The sequence below is a fragment of the Sciurus carolinensis genome, chromosome 17 (genome assembly GCF_902686445.1).
Source record: "Sciurus carolinensis chromosome 17, mSciCar1.2, whole genome shotgun sequence".
NCBI classification, from domain to species: domain Eukaryota; kingdom Metazoa; phylum Chordata; class Mammalia; order Rodentia; family Sciuridae; genus Sciurus; species Sciurus carolinensis.
Window position 1 is genome coordinate 2,027,223 of NC_062229.1, and position 22,439 is coordinate 2,049,661.

The 22,439-nt window shown below is 64.6% G+C and overlaps 2 protein-coding genes across 6 annotated transcripts; one reads left to right on the top strand and one right to left on the bottom strand.

Annotated features, from left to right (window-relative positions):
• The first annotated feature begins 557 nt into the window (after window positions 1-557).
• Tjp3 (tight junction protein 3) lies at window positions 558-16,091 on the top strand. Of its 3 annotated transcripts, XM_047530918.1 has the most exons (21): window positions 1,271-1,548; window positions 4,875-4,931; window positions 5,036-5,154; window positions 5,506-5,608; window positions 5,793-6,126; window positions 6,298-6,401; window positions 7,448-7,607; window positions 7,822-7,936; window positions 8,418-8,476; window positions 8,676-8,742; window positions 8,899-9,055; window positions 9,681-9,789; window positions 9,876-10,110; window positions 10,445-10,656; window positions 12,358-12,453; window positions 13,071-13,141; window positions 13,470-13,680; window positions 13,762-13,890; window positions 14,211-14,440; window positions 15,432-15,478; window positions 15,786-16,091. In XM_047530918.1, exons 1-21 carry the CDS (start codon window positions 1,282-1,284, stop codon window positions 15,886-15,888), a joined length of 2,985 nt encoding a protein of 994 aa, XP_047386874.1. In that variant the 5' UTR covers window positions 1,271-1,281; the 3' UTR covers window positions 15,889-16,091. The 3 variants fall into 3 exon arrangements, with proteins under 3 accessions (XP_047386873.1, XP_047386874.1, XP_047386872.1); XM_047530917.1 differs by lacking the exons at window positions 1,271-1,548; window positions 15,432-15,478; window positions 15,786-16,091 and adding exons at window positions 558-620; window positions 706-1,213 and having other exon boundaries at window positions 13,762-13,862; window positions 14,191-14,419; XM_047530916.1 differs by lacking the exons at window positions 15,432-15,478; window positions 15,786-16,091 and having other exon boundaries at window positions 1,272-1,548; window positions 13,762-13,862; window positions 14,191-14,419.
• On the bottom strand, window positions 16,061-21,778 carry Apba3 (amyloid beta precursor protein binding family A member 3). Of its 3 annotated transcripts, none has more exons than XM_047530934.1 (11): window positions 21,640-21,778; window positions 20,803-21,503; window positions 20,675-20,714; window positions 18,231-18,376; window positions 18,068-18,154; window positions 17,832-17,990; window positions 17,131-17,310; window positions 16,835-17,047; window positions 16,563-16,647; window positions 16,321-16,461; window positions 16,061-16,246 (listed from the first exon to the last, which is right to left on the bottom strand). In XM_047530934.1, the coding sequence occupies exons 2-11, from the start codon at window positions 21,376-21,378 to the stop codon at window positions 16,077-16,079; spliced, it is 1,797 nt and encodes a 598-aa protein (XP_047386890.1). In that variant the 5' UTR covers window positions 21,379-21,503; window positions 21,640-21,778; the 3' UTR covers window positions 16,061-16,076. The 3 variants fall into 3 exon arrangements, with proteins under 3 accessions (XP_047386890.1, XP_047386891.1, XP_047386889.1); XM_047530935.1 differs by having other exon boundaries at window positions 16,528-16,647; XM_047530933.1 differs by having other exon boundaries at window positions 16,563-17,047.
• Between the last annotated feature and the right edge of the window lie 661 nt (window positions 21,779-22,439).

A 22,439-nucleotide genomic window follows, 5' to 3' on the forward strand; every position in this document is an offset into this window, starting at 1 on the left:
ATTATTTCTCCCAATTACAGAAGTGAAAACTGATGCACAGAGAGGGGACAGTGCTTCACTGAGGTCACCCAGCGAACAGGTGAAAAGGCCGGAATTTGAACCCTCCCAGACCTGAAGTTCCAAGAGGGCCTTCAGAAGGCACTTTGGGAAAGGTTTATTGTAGGGGGCGGGGGTCCTTGAGGATCCTTGGACTAGTGTTTTGGATAGACTTTCAGGGAAAGGGTGAGAAGTCATTTTGGGGACCTTCAAAGTTTTTCGTTCGTGGTACTGGGCCTTGCACGTTTGGGCAAGACATCTACCACTCAGCTACACCCCCGCCACCCCAGCGCTTTTGAAATTATATTTCGAGACTGGTCTCACTGAATTCCCTGGGGCTGGCCTTGAACTCGCGATTCTCATGAGTGGCTGGACTTACAGGCAGGGCAAGCGCTCTGCCCCGTGGGGCACTCTTGCCCAGCCTTCAAAACCCTCGCTGCGGCGCCCTCCCGCGGCCGCAGTCAGCTCTGCCGCCCTCCGCACGGCCTGGCCTGGCGTCGGACCGCCCAACCCCGAAGCAGGGTTTCTGCAGAGCTGCTCCCGCGACCTTGCGGGCGGCGGGGCACGGGCACAGCTGGGCTCAGGTGCGTTTCTTTTTAAGGAGCAGGAACGTGTGGGCGCAGCCGCCGCCCGCTCCGCCCACCGGGTGACTTCCTTCCTCCGCCGCAGGTAGACGCTTTCCTCCAGGTGAAGGCTTTCCCGCGCCGCGCTGTCCTTCCTCGTTCCTACCTTCCGAATCCCGGCCTGGGCTGGCGAAGACCGACCTTTACTCCCCGAGCCTGTTGAATTCCCTGCCGCGCCGCCCCCGCCCCTCCTCTGCGCCCCTCTGCCGCTGCGGGCGGCCAGCAGCGGGTGTGCGGGGACCCGCGAGGCCGCGACCGCCGTGCGCCCCTGGAGGAAGGCCATGCACCTGGCCTCTGGGGCCTCAGTTTCCCCCCGTGAAATGGCATAGACCTCCTGGAGATCGGCCTCCTGGCGATGGGGTGACCCGGAAGAACAAGGAGTTTCTGGACCTCCACAAGCTCCTGATCCAGGAGGTCTCCCAGATGAACCTCTAAAAGTGCCCCTTTCGCGGATGGAAAAACCGTCCAAATTCCGGCTCCGTTCCGAGCGCGCCGCACTCCCTGCCGGCTCTTTCTCTCAGCCTGGCCCGGCCGGTCTCGAGCCCCAGCCGCAGGCGAGTGTTCGGCTGCGCGGAAAGTCCGGCGCGGATCTTCCGCCTGGGCCTGGAACCTGGGATGGGGGATGCGAGCGCCAAGACCGCCTCGCGGCTTCCCGGAGGCGTGTCAGGTCGGGGCGGGGCCGGCCTGGGACCTGGAGGAGGAAGAGGGGCAGGTGCAGCCGGGAGCCGCCGAGCGGGCCGAGGAGGGCGACAGCGGGGTCCCCACTCCGCCGCGACCCTGCCCAACCTCCTCCCCTACCCCGGCGTGGGGTCTGATTGTCTGTTTCCAGGCCCCCCGCGGGCCGGGGTGCTGGCGAGCCCCAGGGTGGACCATGGCGGTGAGATTCCAGGCGAGTAGCCCGCGAGGACCGGAGGGGGAGGCGATCGCTGGGGTGCGGGTGAGGGGGCTCTGGAGTCGGACCCAGGACCCCAGCACTCTACCTACCTAGGGCAGGGGGAACGGAGGCCCCGAGGCTGGCGGTGCCGGTCTGGGTTCGAGTTCCGCCTTGCCGGCCCACCGCGCTGCTAACCTCGGGGCGGTCAGCGCCCGCCCTCCCCGCGCCTGTCTGGGAAGGGGACGCGCGCGGGGACGGGGAGGGTCGGGGAAGGTGTTTCAAGCGCGCCGCGGCCGCAGGTGCCCGGCGAGCCGTTGGCGCGGGGCCGGGCTGCGGGCCAGCGCGCCGCCGCTCACAGGGCGCCCACTGTGCGCCGAGCCGCGGGCGCACCAGCAAAGCGGCCGGCGGGGAGGCCTCGTGCCCCGGGGGCTTCCCCCCGAGCGGAGCCCCAGCCCCGGCTCCTGTCCACCCGCCTGCAGGGTGAACCCAGCGCAGCGCCAGGCGCCGGGCTCCGGCGCGGGCGGGTCTAGTTCCCGCCGCCACCTCCTCCCGGCTGCGAGGAACTGCCCCAGTCCCCTCTGCAGCTGGGGCATCGGCCTCCCAGCCTCCCTCCCCTGCCATTGTTCCCGGAGGGGCGGGGAGGGGGAGAGCGCGCCGGGGCCTCTCCTCCCGGTGTTTGTCCCGTGGGGCGGGACCGCTCTCTGCAGCTCACCTTGAGGGGCGGGGCGCAGGGGCTTGGCACTCAGCACTCAGCACACACCTGCTGAGGCCTTCCACCCTTCACCGGTTCCTGTGGGGACAACGCTGGTCCCAGAGCCCCCAGCCCTGCCCACCTGGAGTCCCCAGGCTGGGGAACGTGTAGGGGAGACAGGGCCAGATTCTGACATCCCAGAGCTGCACAATCAGGCTGGTCGGGAGGGCCGGGTGGGGGTGTGGAGAGGTGGAGGACTCATTTCCTGGGAAGAGGCAGCAGCGTGGGGTTGTGAAGGGTGAATAGGAGTTTGCGGGATCAGGCCAGGGGGCTGATTGGAGGGGTCAGGGGAGGAGCTGGTGGCTGGTCACCTGGGTACTACACATCTGGAGTGATTTGTGCTTATCTTCACAGAACTTACCACCAGGTGATCAAGTGACAGGTGGGTTTAGATGCCATGAATAGGAATCGATTCGGAAGCAGGGAGGCAGGTCAGGGGCCCCCTGAGAGCAGTCAGCTGGGTGATCAAGGGGACTCCTCAAGTCCTGGGTGTCCTCGGCACAGGGGACAGCCGCCACAGGTCTGGAGCGGAGCCAAGCTGAGGTGGGCCTCACAGGGCTTGGCTGGTGCACGGGAGCCCGGTGGGTTTAGACTAAGCCTGGTGTCCAGGGAGACAGCCACACCAGCAAGCAGGGACAAGCCTGGGCCACCTGCCCCCCAAAGGCCTGGCTCCCTGGGGCTGTTTTTAAGTAAAGCCAGGAAATAGAATCTGTGTGTGTTCCGTTGTTTAGCAGAGCGGGTGAACCCAGGGCCTGGAGCACCTTACCCAGGCCCCGCCCCTGAGCTCCACCCCCATCCGAGAGGCTGTGTTTGAAAAATAAGTTCAGAAGCCAAAAAAAAAAAAAAAGCCCTGACAGCCACACTGGGCTGGTTAGAAGCAAGGACCCAGGGTAGGGTGCCAGGGTTCCCATGTGCTGTGCGATCCTGGGCAAGTTCCTGAGCTTCTCTGGGCCACCTTTTTTTTCTGTGTGAAATAGAATAGTAGCCAGGTGGCTTCCTGCGGTCACTCTGGGGGTTAAATGACCGGTCCAAGGGAAGCATGCAGTGCTGTGGCTGGAGGCCGGGTGCATTCCTCCGCACAGCAGCCCTGAGACGGGGGCTCAGGTGGGAGGGGCAGAGCCTGCAGAGGCAGAGCCAGCGTGGTGTCAGCCTGGCTCCTTGGGGAGTCAGCAACAGGCCTCCCTGGAGGACTCTGAGGCCAAGCAGGGAGGCTGGGCCTGGAGGCTGGGCTCTCACCTGCGCCATCCATCACCGCTTCCTCCCAGACTTCTTCCCCAGGGCCAGTCCTGCGGGGACAACGCCCGGTCCCAGAGCCCCCAGAGGAGACAAGGCCAGATTCTGACATCGCAGAGCCACAATCAGGCCGGTCCAGTGTGGGGGGAGGACTCGTTACGGGGCAGAGGCGGCAGCGTGGGGTTGTGAAGGGTGCGTAGGAGTTTGCACGGAGCAGGCCAGGCGGCTTCCACTGCCAGCTGCTCAGGGCATGGAAATCACAGAATCTACCGACACCACCGTGGCGCATACGGTTGCGAGGCTGAGGCGGGAGGATCGCAGGTTCAGGGCCAGTTGCCTCAGCAACTTAGGCCCTTAGCAATTTAGGGAGACCCAGTCGGAGCCGGGCAGTGGTGCACACCTGTAATCCCAGTGGCTGGGGAGGCTGAGGCAGGAGGATCTCAAGTGCAAAGCCAGCCTCAGCAACAGCGAGGCACTAAGCGAATCAGTGAGACCCCATCTCTAAATAAAATACAAAACAGGGCTGGGATGTGGCTCCGTGGCCAAGGCCTCGGGTTCCAGGCCTGGTACAAACACAGTGAACCCCTGTCACTGTGGGGACCACACACCTCCTGACTCGTCCTCCTGCTCTGTTGTCTTGGCAAGCAAGCTTGCCTCTCTGTGCCTCAGTCTCCTCGCCCGGGGCGCAGACGGTGCGGGGCCCTTGGGGGAGGGCGTTAACGGCACGGGGAAGCACCGCCCTCACTCGCTCCTCCATCAGCAAGTGCTGCTGGGACGGCCACGGCCTGGGTGAGGAAGGACGGGGCTGGCCGTAACAGGACAGATGGGCAGCTCTGTCCTGCGGGCTGATATTCTAGAGCGAGAGGTGGACGCGAACAGAGACGGAAGTCTGGGGAGCGCCCCCGGTGACCAGGGGTGTGTCCCGGGCGAAGGTCGCAGTTCCCAACAGTGTGGTCAGGGCCAGGGGAGCAGAGACCTTGTCCCTGACGGAAGGTGAGGGACTCAGGAGGGGCGCCAGGAGGAGGCACAGCCCTGGGAGGCCCCGGGGCAGGAGGAGCGGAGGGGACGGGCCAGGTCCAGCAGGGCCTCCTGGACCACAGGGAGGACTTGGGCTGCAGGGAAGTCAGGAAGGGGAGGTGAGGCCTGAGCTGGGGACCTGGAGGAGGCGGCTCTCTCTGTCGGTCTCTGTGGCCAGTGGGCCATGATGGGGGCGTGGTGTCCCCTGGGGCCAGAAGCAGCCCCAGGGAGGGCCACCGAGGCAAACCCATTTTCCAGGTAGGAAAACTGAGGTCCTGTGAGAGGTAGCTGGAGGCCGGAACAGGAGCCTGACGCCACCCTCCCTGTCCCCTCTGTCCAGGTGGCAGGCATGGAGGAGCTGACCATCTGGGAACAGCACACGGCCACACTCTGCAAGGTGAGCCCTCCCTGCCCGCGCCCAGGCCCGGCGGCTCTGTCCAGCTCCACGTGGGAGCCCGTCCTGGGCGAGGGCAAAGCCCTTCTGGTCTCCTCCTCCTCCAGGACCCCCACCGAGGCTTCGGCATCGCCATCTCTGGAGGCCGGGACCGTCCCCGCGGGCCTGGGGGAGCTGTGGTCGTGTCTGACGTGGTCCCTGGCGGGCCGGCCGAGGGCAGGCTGCTGTGAGGACCGGGGCACCTGCAGGGGCGGCGAGGGGGCCGCGTGGCCCAGGCAGAGCCGCCTCACGGTCCTCTTCCTGCGGTTCTTGGGGTCACAGTGGCCCCCAGGCCCTGCTGGACCAGAGTCCTGGGAACCTTTCGGGGGCCGGAGGCTCCTGGCACTGTGTTGCTAGAGGCCAGGGCCCAAGTGGGGACCAGGCCGGAGGGGAGGGAGGGAGGGCCGGAGGGGAGCAGGAAGGACGGACAGCCGCTGCGCCCCTCCTGGGTTCCGCCTGGCCTGTGGCCAGAGGAGGTCGCTGGGGCCAGGAGGGCAGGTGTCCCCGGGAGGCCCTTCCCTGAGTCGCGTCCCCGCAGGACGGGGGACCACATTGTGATGGTGAACGGCGTCTCCGTGGAAAGCGTCTCGTCCACCTTCGTCATCCAGATCCTCAGGACCTGCGCCAAGGTGGCCAACGTGGTGAGCGGCCTGGCCAGCGGCGGGGTGCCGGCTGCCCGCAGGCACTGTCTGCTCTTCGTCCTCTGGGGTCCTTCGTGGCCCCGGCCGGGGCAGCTGTGGGCGAGGGCCACACCCAGCCACGCCCCTGTGCCCCAGCACCTCGAGGCCCAACACCGGCTGACCCCTCCTGTCCACACCCTAACAGACGGTGAAACGTCCCCGGAGAGTCCAGCTGCCGGCCACCAAGTCCAGCGCCCTCGGCCCAGGGCACCAGGGCTCGGATGAGGAGAACGGGCCTCCGCGGCTGGAGGAGGCTGACCACGGCCAGGGCTATGAGGGCGACTCGTCCAGTGGCTCTGGCCGCTCCGGGGGCGAGCGTTCCCGCCGGGCCAGGGCTGGCCGCCGCGGGCACAGGAGCCCGGGTGGGGGCTCCGAGGCCCACGGGCTGGCCCTGGTGTCCGGCTTTAAGCGGCTGCCACGGCAGGACGTGCTGATGAGGCCCCTGAAATCCGTCCTGGTGAAGAGGAAGAGCGGCGAGGGTGAGCACCAGCCGCCCGGCGTCCCCAGGAAGGACCGCACCGCGCGGGCCACCCAACTGTCCCAGGGCATCCTCGTCCTGACCGCCAGGACCTGAGGCCATCCCATGGGGACGCCTGGTCAGCTGGGGCCTGGGGGCCGGTCCAGGGCCCTGAGCTCCCTCCTCCCCGCAGAGTTCGGGGTCCGGCTGGGCAGCCGGATCTTCATCAAGCACATCGCGGAGTCCGGCCTGGCCGCCCGGCACCGCGGGCTACAGGAAGGAGACCTGGTCTTACAGGTGAGCCTGGGCTTGCCTCGCGGGCCGAGACCGGGGCCTGGGTTGGCGGTGTCCCTGAGTGACTCGGGGGGTGGCCCGGACAGTCCCCACACCATTTTCCTCTGTGTCGCTGGAGGTGGTGGGCATCAAGCACTGCTCCCCCAGCTAGTGAGAGGCACAGCCAAAGGTGGTTTCTAGTGTCCCCTTGGGGTGGACATTCAGTTCCCTGGAGCTGTGCTGCGCCTCTGAATCCTGCGGCCAGCTGGCTGCAGTGCTGAATTCGGACCACCCTAGCTGGTGGGGGCCTAGTGGCCCAGAGACAGGACTTAGAACGGCCCCACCTCGCTGTTTCCAGCGGGTCCGGCTGTGGGACGTCCGAACACTTCCCCTGGTTGTTTCTGATGTCTCCTTAGAGTTGTCTGTTTCTAGTGGTTTGGGGCAGACAGTAGATAACTTGATGGGGGCACTAGAAACTCACAATCCCCAGGATGGCTGAAAACAGATGCTCCCCAGGGAAAAGGTGACAGATGGGTTCCTGGTGAGGGCGGGAACGCATGGCCCTTCCTAGGAACTGTGTCCAAGCACCTCGGACGGCTGCTCTACTATCATTAGGTCCCACTCCCGCTTCCGTTTGAGATGTTTCTCGTATCACGTCAGACCTGCTCCTCGAGGCGGAGGAGGGGAGGGTCCATTTATTTGTCTCCCCCTCGTATTCCTCACCCTTCAGAGGAAATCGTTCCTAGAGTTCTGCGGCCAGTCTGTTCTTTGCATCGGCTCCGTCCGCAGCAAGAATCCAATTCTCAGCCAGGCATGGTGGCACACACCGGTCCTCTCAGAGACTCTGGAGGCTGGGGCTGGGGATGGGGCTCAGTGGTTGAGCGTTCCTGGGTTCAATCCCCCCGCACCAAAAAAAAAAGAATTCAATCTAACATTTGTCCCAGGGAGTGTCTGTTTCTAGTAACCCCTGGAGAGTGTTTCTAGTCTCCCCTTCCCACCAAACGCTCTGTTTACTAGGGTCCCCACCTCTCAATTCCTCATTTCTGCTCTTCCTTCTTGGTCCCTTTCAGATTAATGGAGTGTCCAGTGAGAATCTGTCCCTGAGCGACACCAGGCGGCTGATCGAGAAGTCGGAAGGGAAGCTAACTCTGCTGGTGCTCAGGGATCAGGGGCAGTTCCTGGTGAACATCCCTCCTGCCGTCAGTGACAGCGACAGCTCCGTCCTGGAGGGTGAGGAGCTAGCAGGCAGCCCCAGGCAGGGCCCGGCGCCGGTGCCGGCTCAGAGAGTGCCAGGATTCTGCCCGAGGCCACACAGCACATGGAGGCTCCAGCCTCTGGACACGGGTCTTCTAACTGAGGCTCCCATTGGTCTGGGGCCTCGGCGTCCCCCGGGGAAGCTGGCCAGGCAGGTGTGACCCTGGCTGACGGTGCTCCTCGCCCACAGACATCTCGGACCTCACCTCAGAGTTGTCACAGGCGCCACCATCTCACGTCCCACCGCCACCGCGTCAGGGGCCCAGGCAGCAGAGCCCGGAGGCCAGCGCAGCCGCCTCCCCCGTGTGCGTACCTGGGCGGGAGGAGAGGGGCGCTGGCGCGGCATTTCCCAGGAGGGCAGCCGAGCGGGCGGGTCCCGAGCGTCCAGCCCTGCTGTGGCACGGGCGCGGGCCACGGGCCGCCATCCACCGGCTGCTGGGGCTGCGGCAGCCGGAGTCCCCCGCTCAGGGTCCCGAGGCCGTGGTCGGTGGAGGGGGTGGTGGTCCCGTGCTCGCTTGCAGACGCCCTCGCTGGCCCTCACGGGGCCGTGGTGGTGTGGTCTCCTCCTCGGGACCTGGTCCTGTGGTAGCCTCGTGCTGAACCAGAGCCCCGGCCTGTGGGCCTCGAGTGCCGGCTGGCGCTGCAGGGACGCACAGGTGTCCGCAGCACCTAGCAGGCACTGCTGATGATACAACGAGCCACACCCATCTCTAAAACCTTTTAAAAATAACAGATAAAATTGCCCCCTACCTCTTCCCCACTCACCCCGAGTCTGGTCCCCTCCAGGGAGAGCCCCCAGCTTGGGCGGGAAAGGTCGGTGGACTCCAGAACCTTTTCAGAAGGAGGTGAGTGAAGGGCGGGCGGCTGGCGGCTCTGAGCACCTTCCCCTGGATTTTCTGATCCAGCCAGTGATGCTGTGCCAGGCAGAGCAGGAGGAGGTGGGCACGAGCTGAAGGGGGGTTTGGTGCCCGAGAGGTGGGCGCCCAGGGGCAACCCAGGAGGCCATCTGGGCAGCGGGGTCAGAGGCCGGCTGTTCCCTTTCAGACTCGCCCAGGGAGAGCAGCTGTGACGTTCACAGGGCGCCCAGTGGCCAGAGCCTGGAGGACCGCGGGTGTGTGCCCCAGAGGCAAGCCCGGCCCACTGCCCCGCCCACTGCCCGGCCCACTGCCCCGCCCAGGGCGCCGCCCCCTCCTCCCGAGTGGCTGAAGGGGGCGGGGGGCGGGGGTCCCTCCGGTCCGCCCTGGCCCGACCCCTCTGCCTCCTGCAGGTACAGCCCGGACACGCGGGTGGTCCGCTTCCCCAAGGGCGCGAGCATTGGGCTGAGGCTGGCCGGGGGCAACGACGTGGGCATCTTTGTGTCGGGGGTGCAGGCGGGCAGCCCCGCTGACGGGCAGGACATCCAGGAGGGAGACCAGATCCTGCAGGTGACCGGGGCCTCCCTGCAGGTGGCGCCAGGCATCCTCCTAGTCCACCCCAGGCGCCCGGAGGCCTCCTGCTCTGTGGCCCGGGCCACCCTCATATCCACGTCTTGACCTGGGAGCCACGTCTGTGCCCTCTGACCCTCTGTCTCCACCGTGGCACCTCCGCCCCACACGAGTTGCCACCTCTGCCACAATGCTGGCTGTGGGCATCAGAACCTGCCTCGTGTTGGCAGCCCTGTCTCAAAGTCCTTGACTGTGTCCTCGTCCATGGCGGAGCCCAGGGCCTTGCACTCACCGGGCCAGCGCTGACTGCTGTGCCACGGCAGCCCAGGGTCTCACTAAGTTGCTGAGGCTGGCTTCCAACTTGAAATCCTCTTGCCTCAGCCTCCCAAGAGGCTGGGCTGACAGGTGTGGTCACTGTCCGGCCGTCCCTACTCCCTTGAGCCCTGTACCTGTGTCTCCGTCACCTGGTTTTCCATGCACTGAGCACAGGTCCTGTCCCAGCTGTCTGCGCTGAGGTCCCCGGTCTCCATGGTGGCCAGCCCCGGGGAGGGGCACTGGAGGCTGTGGGTCTCGCTGTCCCCGAGGGCAGCTGGGGGCCTCGTTCTGGCTCACCCGTTCCCGGCAGGTGAACGGCACGTCGTTCCGGAGCCTGACGCGCGAGGAGGCTGTGGGGTTTCTGTTGGGGCTGCCACCGGGCGAGGACGTGGAGCTGCTGATGCAGCGGAAGCAGGACAGTGAGTCCACCGGGGCCCCTCGGGCCGGTCCCTGGGGCGGCGAGTCCCTGGCCCTGCGCGGCTGCCGACGCCCGCCCCGCCCCCAGTCTTCCAGAAGATGGTGCAGTCCCGCCTGGGCGACTCCTTCTATGTCCGCACGCACTTCGAGCTGGAGCCCAGCCCGCCCTCGGGCCTGGGCTTCACGCGGGGCGACGTCTTCCACGTGGTGGACACGCTCTACCCGGGCCCCGGGCCCGGTCACCGGGGAGGCCACTGGCTGGCGGCGCGCATGGGCCGCGACCTTCGGGAGCAGGAGCGGGGACTCATCCCCAGCCAGAGCAGGTGCGTCCGCGCCCGCCGCCCAGCCTGCCTCCCGCTGGAGAGGGCGGCCCCACTGCCTGGCAACCAGGGTGGACCCCGGAGTCGCTGGGCCAGGAAACCCACCTCCCGGGACAGGGCCAGAGCGGCTCAGCCACCCAGTCCCTCCTCCAGCTCCAGAGCCAGCCCCTCAAGAAGACCCTGTGGTGACCCTGGGCGACCCCAGCTCAGGGCCTCCCCTGGCCCCGCCTCAGAGCTCCTTACGTCCGGGGAGGGGCCGTGGCCTCCGTCCTGAGGATCAGGGCGTGGTGACTCAGGGCCCGGCTCTGTCCAGCTCAGGGCTGTCCCCTCTCCCCAGGGCGGAGCAGCTGGCCAGCCTGGAGGCCGCGCAGCGGGCGGTGGGCCTGGGGCCCGGCTCCTCCGGGGGCTCCAACGCGCGCGCTGAGTTCTGGCGGCTGCGGGGTCTCCGTCGAGGAGCCAAGAGGACGACTCAGCGCAGCCGCGAGGACCTGTCCGCCCTGACCAGGCAGGGCCGCTACCCGCCCTACGAGCGCGTGGCGCTGCGAGAAGGTGGGCGGGGCGAGTAGGGACCCCGCCCCTCGCGGAGCAGGCCGCAGGGGTCACTGCAGGGCCAGGGAACAGGGCGGGCGTTCCTTAAAGTGAGTGGGACCTGTTTCTGAAGGCAGCAGAACCGGGCATGCGCCCAGGAAAGGGTCCCGGGTCATCGCGTCTCCTGGACGCGGGGCCTCTTGTCATTAGGGGAACCACGGTCCGGAGGAGATCTAAAGGCCCCAGCAGCTCTAAGCAAACAGCACTGCATTTTATAGAAGGGACTCGCGGCTCGGATCTCTGTGTCTGTGGGGTCCTGGAACCAAAGCCGCAAGGGCACCCAGGGACCACTGTGGCCTTAAAAAGGAAGAAGGAGTCGCAGATCATTCTAACAACTTACTTAATGTGTTGTATGCAAAGTATCTTTCCCATCAGCACCGACACAGGGACACAGGCGGTTCTTCAAGGTGCTGGGATGGAGCCAGGGCCCTGTGCCCACTGCCCAGCTGCGTCCCTTGGGGATGGAATGCTCTAGACTGGGTGGAGGTGAGGGCCCCACGGCCCTGTGGAGGAACTGAGAGTGGTTGGGCATTGTACTCAGTTAGCCTGCGTTTAGGTTGGAACTGTGGTGTTTATGTCCTTGGTGTTTTACCACGATCTTAAGCAACAGGGGCCACGCAGCTCTGCACAATGGTTGCCCGCCGAGACCCAGGGGAGGCAGAAGGCTGAGCTCCCCGAGGCTCAGGAGAGCTTATTAGAAGTCGGGTGCAGCTGCCCCGCGTGAGGCCATAGACAGGAATGGCGCTGGCTCTGGGCGGTGTGGGTGGGCCTCTGGAGACACCCGAGTGCGACCTCGGCCGGCACAGTGGCCATCCAGACAGGAGGCCACCACGAGGCCACACCTCCCGCTCTCCCAGCTCTTGATCCTGTGGAAATCTGGACGTAGTGAGCTTTTTTTTTTTTTTTTTTGGCATTGCTGTGGATGGAACCCAGGGCCTCCCACATGCCCACTGGGGCTGCCCACTCAGCCCCAGCCCCTGTACCAAGCTTTATAAGGCAGATCATCCTGGAGGACAAGGGGAAGGCCACCCTTCTCCCCCAGGACGAATTCCGTACCTCTTCTCTTCATGTGAATGGCTCATCCGTTAGGCCAGGGACTGGCAGATGTTTCCTGTGGCAAGAGGGCTAGTTCACCATTTCAGGCTCTCTGGGCCCAATGGTCTCTGCTGAAACTATTACGTTGAACCCTGCTCAGAGGTAGGTGCAGACAGGGCATAAGCAAGTGAACATGGCTGTATTCCAATAAAACTTTATTTACAAAAGCAAGTAGTGGGCCAGATGCGGCCCTTGGGTCCTAGTTTGCTGACCCCTGGGTTAGGTATGCTCTGCAGCTGTAACACATCAGAGAATAGCAGCAGAAACAGAAGACAGATTTCTCTGAACCCAGGAACTTGTGCGTGCTAGGCAAGCGCTGCACTGGCAAGCTGCACCCAGCCTCCATCTTGCTTTCCACCCCATGTGGTCCAGGAAGGGGGCCTGTGCCCCCCATCAGCTCTGCATGCACCCCATTGGTCAGAGTTCACCACCTGGTCATCCCTAGCGGCAAGGGAGACTGGGAGACGTTGTCCGAGCCGGGCAGCAGGGACCCAGCTGGATGTGGTGCAGGGCAGGGGAGGCTTTCCACACATGGCACCCTGATTGTCTTTGGTCTCTGCCCCTTAGCGAGTTTCAAGCGCCCAGTGGTGATCCTGGGACCCGTGGCAGACATAGCTATGCAGAAATTGACAGCGGACATGCCTGATCAGTTTGAAATCGCAGGTGAGAAGCCAGGTCCTGAGGGGGGAGAGGCAGGACAACACTGGGGACACTAGACAAACGGACCCTCAGTGCCTCCAAGGCCCACGTCACCACTGCCATCATCCGGAGGCCCACGCACGTGAGCAGCTGGGCTTCTGTGTGGAGGACGGCATTGTGAGGCCCGGCGCGGCGGGTGGGGGGCTGTTTGTCCAGGTAGACCTCCGAACCCTCCTTCACGCACTGCCCTGGGGTTGGCAGTTCTTGCCTGCGTTCTTGGGGTGGGTCTGGCCCACGACTTTGCCCCGTGCCGGTGCCGGGGTGAACCAGGGCTCAGGCGAGGCAAGCGCTAACCACTGAGTTCACCCCACGCCACCCAGGAGCCAGGAATACTTACGCACTGAGAGTGGTCGAGGTTTTGTGGGATGTTCGTCCCCGAGGCCCAGGTCTGCGTCTGCAGGGGCCCAGGGCCAGTGCCCTGCTCAGGAGGCCAGGAGGCCGGGGGTCCCCTGGTGCAGCACTGGCTTTCCCTGAAGGGTAGTGGGGGCCATGATGGCTTTTTGAGTAGGGGGCGCTGGGCAGGATGGTCTCAGGGGCAAGGGGTCACTCCTGAAGCTGCCAGCCAGCCCTGCCCTCCCCAGAGAGCATGTCCAGGACCGACAGTCCCAGCAAGATCATCAAACTGGACACCGTGCGGGTGATCGCCGAGAAAGTGAGTTCTGCCCTGCTCCAGGCCCTTCTGCGGATGGACCGGGGAGGGAGACCTGGCTGGGCCACTGTCACCACGCCATCTTGGAGACTGAGGTGGGGGCTGAGAGAGAAAACCTGCCAGAGTCCCATGGCAGCAAGCCTGGGGCAGAGGCCGGATAGGAGCTCTGGATGCCCACCAAGCTGTGCAAACCCCACCCGGACTGTGGGCTGTGAGTGAGGAGCCGTGGTCCACTCTGACCTCAGACTCCCTCCGCTTTCCTCTCCTCATCTCTGTTCTCTCTGGGGCGTCCTTCTCTCTGCACACTGCCCACCCCCGTGAGCCTGCCCAGGACAAGCACGCGCTCCTGGATGTGACGCCCTCGGCCATCGAGCGCCTCAACTACGTGCAGTACTACCCCATCGTGATCTTCTGCTCCCCGGAGAGCCGGGCGGCCCTCAAGGCCCTGCGCGAGTGGCTGGCACCTGCCTCCCGCCGCAGTTCCCGCCGCCTGTACACACAGGCGCAGAAGCTGCGGAAGCACAGTGGCCACCTCTTCACGGGTGGGTGGGCCGCCGGGGGCCCAGGGGGGGCACTGGTCCCCACCCGAGCATGGCAGCCACAGCGACACCCTGTGCCCACAGCCACCGTCGCCCTGAATGGCACAAGTGACTCCTGGTACCAGGAGCTCAAGGCCATCGTCCAGGAGCAGCAGACCCGGCCCATTTGGACGGCCGAGGACCAGGTGCCGGGGCGAGCCCAGCAGGCGCAGGGTCACGGGCGCTGTCCCGTGCGGGGGCGCAGGGTCAGGGTGTGGCGGGGTCAGGAGGGCCTGGGCTTAGTGCCTGGACTGCAGCGAGCTGGGGCTCCGCTGGGCGGGGTCCGGGCGCAGGTCTGGGGCCCGTGCGTGGGCCGAGGGCCGGAGGTCGGCCGTCACGGGCCTCCGCCTGAGGTCAGTGGAGGTTGGGGGTCCGGCTGCGCCTGGCTTGGGACGGGAATCGCAGCGCGGCAGCCCGGGCGGGGTCTGGTTGGGTTCAGGCTGTGCCCGGGTGGGGGTCTTGTCTCCCCTGCAGCTGGACAGCCCCTCGGAAAGACCACCTGGACCTGCCTGGCCTCAGCCTGGCCGACAGTGCCGCCGACCTCAGCTGTGACAGCCGAGCAAACAGCGACTACGAGGACACGGACGGGGAGGGCGGGCCCCTCACGGACCTGGACGAGGGGCCCCAGGCCCTGGCCCTGGCCCGGTCCTCAGAGCCTGTGCAGCTGGACGAGCCCCTGAGCCCCAGGGACTGTGGGGGGCTCCCAGCTCACCAGGGCTCCCAGGTGAGCAGGGCCGGTCCTGGCCAGGCGTAGTCAAGCCACTTAGTGACTCTCTAGAGCAAGGACAGGAGTGGCCGCAGGACTCGGGGACACGGAGCCACGACGCGCAGGCCCCGTGTGGGTGGGTGTGCACAGGATCTGAGCACGGCCCGCGGGCCCCGTGTGGCCCAGGCGGGTCTCGTCCTGCTCAGCCATCCTCCGGCCTCAGCTCCCCAGGGGCCGGGGCTACAGGTGCCCCCTAGGCTGCGTGAACGTTTTGTTTTGCAGTGCTGGGGTCGAACCCGGGTGGCTCTACCTTGGAGTCATGCCCAACCCTCTCTATTTCTAATTTGAGACGGGGTCTCGCTAGGTTGCTGACAGCCTTGCTCAGTGGCCGAGGCTGGCTTTGAACCTGGGGCGGTCCTGCTTCCGCCTCCCGAGCTGCGTGACTGTGACTCGATAGATGCTGTCAACAGCTGTTACGCTGTTGTCGCTTGGCAGCGAGGGCGAGGAGCGCGAGAGCCACCTTGGTTGGTAGGAAGCCGTTTCTGAAGCTCACAGCCCTGCTGATGGGAGCTCTGGGCACAGACCAGCTCCTGAGGCTGCAGGGTGGCTGTGGCGACCCTGTCCGAGCCTCGGCACATGGTGGCCCAATGTCTAACACCACGGATGTTACTGCACTCCCTCTCAGCAGGGCCACATCCTCCAACCCTCCAGCTGCATAATCTGAAAAACTGTCAGACTATGCAGGTGCTCTCTGGGTCTTGCAGTGCCCAACCTGTGCAGCTGCTCAGGGGCTGCTGCTGTGGCCAGCACCTCACACATGAACGCCTCTGAGCCATGACCACTCTCCCCCCCACAGCTGGACAGAGGAACCCAGCTCTCCTCTGGCCCTCAGACCTTGGCTCTCCCCACACATTTTCCCACTTAGAATCAGGGTGGACTGTGGTGCCCGGGCAGAGGTCAGCCCGTTCTGTGAACTAGTCTGAACCCTGCTTTCTCTCTCTCCCTCAAGGTGGACAGCAGTCGCCCCCAGGGCCAGTGGCGACAGGATAGCATGAGGTAAGGGGCCCCTTGCTGCAGACTGGGGCCCTCGACCTTTCTCCTGCAACCCAACCTTGGGGGCTGAGGGAGACCCCGCACCAGGCTCTGGCATCTTGGTGCACCTGGCCTAGGGGCTACGACAGAGCCCGAGTCTTCCCAAGCCCTGTCAGCTGGCCGAGGCTGAGGGGGCCGGGGTTTGGGAGGCCCTACCCAGGAACGGCAGCTGTGCTGACCAGCGTGCACGCACGTGCCAGGCAGCGGCAACCCCGGTAAGCGTGTGCCACCTCGGCACCCAAGGTCCCTGCTCTCATTTCCTGGTCCCCAGGACATACGAACGGGAAGCCCTACGGAAAAAGTTCACTAGAGCCCGAGATGTGGACTCCTCCGACGAGGACGGCTACGACTGGGGCCCGGCCACAGACCTGTGACCGCCCAGGCGCCTCCTCCCTACAGCCGATCCCCTGCAGCACCTGGAACCGGCTCCCGGGAGCTGGCGAACAGGATTTTTCTGGTTCCTAGTGACTTCTGGGAAGGACGGGGGGTGAGAGGGTGGGCCACACCTTCCTCTCTCGGCCCCACAGATCCTGATCCAAAACTCTGCCCATTCAATAAACCTTTAATTTTTTACATTAGAAAATAACGTAGCTACAAATCCTTTGGGGTCCCAGGCAGCTGCAGAGGGCCACCAGGGCGAAGGCACGGAGGGGGTCACCTTCACAGGTATACCGGCTGCTCCTGGCCTGTAAGCAGGCGGTAGGTGGCGGCCGGCATGGTCTTGATGTGCACCTGGGGGGACAGGACACGCTGACGGCAGGTCCTTGCCGCAGGCCCCGCCGGGGTCCCGCCCTGCCGCCGCGCACCTCGCTGTGGGCCTCGGTGAGCAGCTCGATGATGCGCTCGTGCCGCGTGGCCACCACGCTCTGCCCGTTGATCTCGATGATGCGGTGCCCGACGCGCACGCCCCCGCGCTCCGCGATGCCGCCGCGCAGGAGGCTGCAGACCTGCGGGCAGAGGGCGCTCAGGCCACGCCCACCGGGCCGCCCCCCACCCGCCGCGCCGGGCCTCACAATGCCGTCCTCCACGCAGAAGCCCAGCTGCTCACGCGCGTGGGGCCTCCGGATGATGGCAGTGGTGACGGGCGGGCAGTGCACGATGCTGAGCCTCACCGACGGCTGCGGCCTCACCTCCTGCGGGGCGGGGGTGGGCCTCACCGGGGGCTGGGCCCCTCAGCCGGCCGCAGTACCGGGACCTCGCCCGCCCGCCCGCCGGTGAAGTGGGGAGCACGGGCAGGGGCAGGGTCGGGCTCAGTTCTGAGGGGCCCTTGGGCCGCGGGGGCGGCCTGCCATGCAGGGGCGCTGCCTCCCCGGAACTCACGCGCACGGCCGCCTGGCACGCGGCCAGGGGCAGCCCCACCAGGCTGGTCCCGTTGATGGCGGTGAGGCGGTCGCCGATGCTGAGGGCGCCCGAGCGCTCGGCGGGGCCCCCGTGCAGCAGGTTGGCGATGACGGCCGTGGGCAGCAGGGAGCCCCAGCCCGACTCCACCAGCGCCACGCCCAGGCCCTCGCCCCTGCGCTTCTCGATGCACACCTGGAGGGGACAGGGCGGCAAGGGGAGGGCGGCTTGGCGTGCTGCCGCGGGCAGGGAGCGGGCATCGGCCGGCGCGGGCTCACCTCCCTGCAGTTGTCGCTGTTGGAGAAGTGGTCCAGGTCTCCGTTGTGGAGGTGGCCGGGGCTGCTGGCCCCCTGGCTGGGCCCGGTGCCCACCTGGCTGGGGTCAATGCCGCTCTCCTGCAGGAACTGGCTGTAGGCCACAGTGAAGGCCTGGCCGATGGCTCGTGCGATGAGCTGGGCCTGCGGGAGGTGCTGTGTCCCAGGGCGCCCCACCGTCCCCTTCAGTGCCCAAGTCCCTGACACCCTCAGAGCTAGGCCTTTCAGGCCCTCCCTAGGACAGGATCCTCAGGAGATGGCCAACCACCCTGGGACTTTAGGAGCTGGGGACAGCCACTACCCTGGGGAAACTAGGGGAGAAAGGGGACAGCCAGCCGCCCTCAGCTGTGGAGGCAGCAGGGAGACCTGTGGGCACACGTGGCAGGGCTTGGTCAACACACACCTGTCACCTACAGAGCCCCCTCCAACCCCACTCCTTCAAGAAGCCTCCCCAGTCCTCCAGGGAAGATGCTAAGCCCTGGTCCCTGACCAGGGGCCAGTGGCTCTCAGGCTGAATCCTGCACTTCCAGAGCCCAGGCCGGAAGGCAGCAGTCGGCTGAGTCCCAAGCTTCCCGGGAGGGCGGGGCCGTGGGACGCAGGGGCAGCTGTGTAGGCGGGGCCGTGGGAGGCCTGTGTCCCTGCTCCGGGGCGCGGTGTGGGCTCACGTCCTCTGCGTGGAAGACGTGGCAGGTCATCTTGCACAGGCGGCGGCCTCGGTCCTGGGGCGACCTCCGAGCCAGCCGCCGCCGCGCCATGAGCACCAGCACCTGGCCGATGTCGGCGATGTAGGAGATGGTCTGCAGGGCGTGGTCCATCAGGGCCTCCTGCGGAGGCAGAGGGCGGGGAGTGCGGACCGGCTCGCGGCCTGACCCCGCGTGGCCCAGCCCGCCCTGCGCGGTACCTGGGAATCCGCAGCCAGGACCTTGATCCTCTTGGTGGAGACGAAGAGGTCCACCTCCGCCATGGGCTGGGTCTCCCCGTCGGGGGCCTGTGGGGAGTGCAGGAATGGAGGCCCCCAGGACCCACCCACAGGCCCGGGCCCCTGCGCACCCGCCTGGCCTCACCTTGACACGGTCCATCGCCTCCTGGGCCTGGGCCATGCGCGTGCTGGGGGGCGGGTTCCGCTCCGACACCAGCTGGGTGGAGCCCAAGTATTTGGCCCCAAATATGACACCATCCATGAGGTCCTCGTGGTCACAGGGACCAGGTACTGGGGGCAACAGTGGGGACAGGGTCGGCCCTCAGGAGTGCCCGGGGCCTGCCTGCCCCTGGGGCTCTCGGCAGGCTCAGTTCCTGAGTGTCTGCAAGCAGACCTCTGCCCTGGCTCACCTGCTAGTCAGGAAGCCCCGTCCACAGTCCCCAAACCCTCCAGAAGGCTGGGCCCTCACAGGTCCAGTACCTGCTCAGTCCAGAGCAGTCCTCCACCCCTCCAGCACTCCCATGTGGATCCAGGCCCGCAGCCAGATCCAACCCAGACAGTACTCTGGGACACTGTGTCCAGGACCCTGTTCTCAGCCTGGACCTGATGGCCCTCCTCCCGTTTCCAACACGGCTCTGGTTGGGAAGTTCCCAACCAATGCCAGAGCCTTCTCTGCCCCATTGCTCAGGACCCCTCCAGCCAGCCCAGGACACATGACAACTCTGCTCCTTGGTGGGGCAGAGATGACGGTCCACGTCTGAACTCACACGGGCCCGTGTGGGACAGAAGGCCCTGAACCACAATTCCAGAACTCCCTGGCAGGTTTAGGTGACCTCATTGCAGCAGGGGTTCCACGAACCAACAGCACTCCAGAGTCAGATCGCCCCACTCCAAGATTCCAGAAACTTTTGTTTGTGGCACTGGGCTCACACCCAGGGCTCCTTCCTGCCAGGCAAGCACCCTACTGAGCCAGGTCCTGACCCTGGTTCTAGAAGTCTCCACCGTGGCTGTCGAGCAGGTCTTCCTATGGCTCTGGAAGCCCCTTTGAGTCTGCAACCTCACTGAACCACTGTTCTCAGAATTGAATGAATAGTCCACAAACAATCCTGCTCTAGGAGCATTGTGGACAGTTCTAGAACCAGCCCAGCCCAGAGCCACAGAGCCCTGCCCTGCACGGTCCTAGATTTCTTGGAGCTGCCCAGACCCTGACAGCTCTGCCACTGATTCTAGGAGCACTGACTCTGCTCTTTGGAAGCCCAGGCCCAGGCCCAGGCCCACGTGGGGGCAGCTCTGCCCGGGTTCTAGAGGAGGGAAGATAAAGTCGCTCCCTCCAGGGTGCTGGACCTTCCTAGTCCAGCAGCACCAGACAGCTCTGCTCATTGACCCAGAACACCTGCACCAGCCCAGGCTCCTTGAGTTTAGGACCAGAGGCAGAATGCCAAGCCCTGGAACCCCCTAGGCAAGTGCAAGCCCCACCCAAGAACCTAGAACCTTCTCAGAGTAACAGGCTCAAACCAGCTCCCCTCTGCCACAGAACTTGCTACTTGATTTCTATCTTAAGGTGGTTTGGGGAAAACACTAGAACATCCAAATGGCCAGATTCTTCTCACACCTTTAGGACATAAAACTGGCAAGTTTCTTCTGTGAAGGATCAAACAGTATTTTCATTTTGTGGGCCAGAAGATCTTTTGCACCCACAGTCGTATGCTGCTTAATGATGGGCTCGCTGAGAAACACCCACAGGACTTCGGGGATTCACATCAGGGTGACTGTGCTGTCCCCAGGCAAGGCAGTCCTTGGGACCACCACATGGTCTGTCCAGAAACTGACCTGTCCTTGCCCAGAACATGACTGTCCTGGGCTTTGTCCTCATCCACCTCAGCCACAGATGATGAGTGAGTAGGTGTGACAAGGTTTCAATAAAACTTTATTAACATTGAAACCCGAATCACACGTCAGTTTCCTGTGAGAAATACCAATTTCCTTTCAAATTTTTAACCATGTAAAGATGCAAAAGCCAGGCTGGGGTAGGGGTTCAGTGGTGGAGCACGCGCCTCACACGTGTGAGGCACTGAGTTTGATCCTCAGCACCACATAAAAATAAGCAAAGAAAAATAAAGGAATTGGAGAAAAAAATGCAAGCGCCATCCTGGCTCAAGAGACCTGTGAGGCTGGGCTGGGCTCAGCGGCGAAGCGCTTGCCTAGCATGCGTAACGGCCTGAGTTCCATCTCAGCACCACAGAAAAATCAAATCAAGGTATTGTGTCCACCTACAACTAAAACAAAATACTAAGAGAGAGGCCTGTGAGAACAGAGCAGGCTAGATTAGCCTGCAGATGGTCATTTGCCAGCCTTCACTCTGGAACTCTCTGCCACCAAGGCCACACCTGTCCTACCACCCCCTACTCGCTCCAGAACACCTGTCCTGCCACCCCCTACTCGCTCCAGAACATTCTCTGGACTCTGTTCCCTGGCCATCCAGAACCTAATCCAAATGCCAAGAGCTTCGGCAGAACCTCATTCTTACGGGTAAACCTCAATGCCACCTCGGGAGCCCTAATCCCTGGACAGGGTGGGAAGGGCACTCACCCTCCTGGAGGGCAGGGTATGAAGCCAGGGTCTTGGGGCTCTGGAAGGAGACAGAAGAGGAACAGGGCTGATTCTCCCTGCTTGGGTCCAGGCTGTAGAGGACACCTGGAGGGCAGAGCAGGCACTACCTGGGCACCGGCAGGTGGCTCTTCAGCTGTGACCAGAGGTGAGGTCTCCAGCCAAGGCTCGGGGGAGCTGCTGGAGCTCCTACTACCGCCCTGCTCGGCAGAGGCGCCCTCTGCCCATTCGGGGGGCCCTGACTCTCCATCTGCATCCTCAGGGGGCGGCAACAGGTGATGGGCAGGCTCTGGAGGCTCCTGGGGACCCGGCTCAGAAGGCGAGTGCCCCTCACACTGCAGAAGGCTGAGGAGGTCTTCCCGGCCGGCCTCAGCCGACAAGAGTCCATGGGCGTCGGCCGACTCCTGCGGGGCCAGGCCCTGGCCAGTGGCAATGTGCAGAGGGCAGGGCGCGCTGTCCCGGGGCAGGCCCGCCAGATCTCCGGGCAGAGCCTCAAACTGTTGCACCAGGTCCTGAACGCTCGACCCCTCGAGTTCCATCCGACTCAGGCTGCCGGGCGCTTCCGGCACCGCGTGCCACTGCCCCTCAGGGGTGAGGTCCTCCGAGGGCACCAGCGTGTCCTTGGGCTCCTCCAAGTCCATGGCGGGAGGCTCTGAGCCGGGCCCCGGGGGCGCCAGGTACTCCATGGCCGACTGGGGCTCAGGCCGGCGTCTTCTTGCGGCTCAGAGAGGGACTCGAAGCTGGGGCTTCCTGGGCGCCTGCTCCTACGGGTGCTGCTCCCACCGCGCGCGCGACGTGGTCCTCGCCGCGCCTGCAAGGGCCGCGCCCCGCTCTCACCGACCAGCCAGCCGCCCCGGCTGCCCAGCGCTGCCCGCAGGCCGCGGGGCTCCTCCCGGCCCGCGCCTCCCCGGCCCAGCGGACTCGGACCCAGCACCCGTCCCGCTCACCTGCCGAACCCAGGCCGAGCCCGCCCGCGCGGCCACCGGGCCCCCGCGCCCGCCGCGACATGTCCGGATGACCCTGCCAGCCGCCGCTCGCCGACTCCCAGCCCGGACGCTCGCTCATCTGTCCGCCGACGCCCCGCCCACCGGGCATGCGCGACCTCGAAGGGCCTGCTGGGAAATGTAGTCCTTCCGGCCCATCTCGCCACAAGGAGGCGCTGGAGCTGCGGCGGTGTAGAGTCACGGGTTCGAATTCCGGACTCGAGGCTCTTAGAGAGCCAGCACGGGCCCTTTTTCCGCAAAATGGGATTACTCATCACTGCTTGGTTCTTATGGCTGTGATGGCACGTGGCAAGAAGTGGGGCTGGGAAATACTGAAGAAGAGTGACAGGTGGTCTCTGGAACTTTGGGCGCAGCGAAGAATCTTGTTGAAGAAGCATTTCTGGTTTGGCTCACAGCAAGAAGACCGTGGCACTCCCGGGCTTTGGGGTCGGCCTAGGAACTTTACCTACCCGAGCACGATAGTGGGACCCACCTCCTAATTGCAGGTTAAGGATTTAGCAGTAGGTCTAGAATATAGTAATAATATATTTAAAGCGTTGACTTTTCTTTCTTTTAGGTTTTCAAATAATTGCTCATTGAACTGAATCAGGAATATGTAAGGTGAGATATTTAAAATAAATAAGTATCTGAAGAACGGCAAGAAATTAGTAAAAGGTCCTCTGAATATCATCTCGTACTGGAACCGTCTACAATAATAAACGTAATGCCCAAGGCTGGGAAGACTACACTTCCCAGGAGTACCC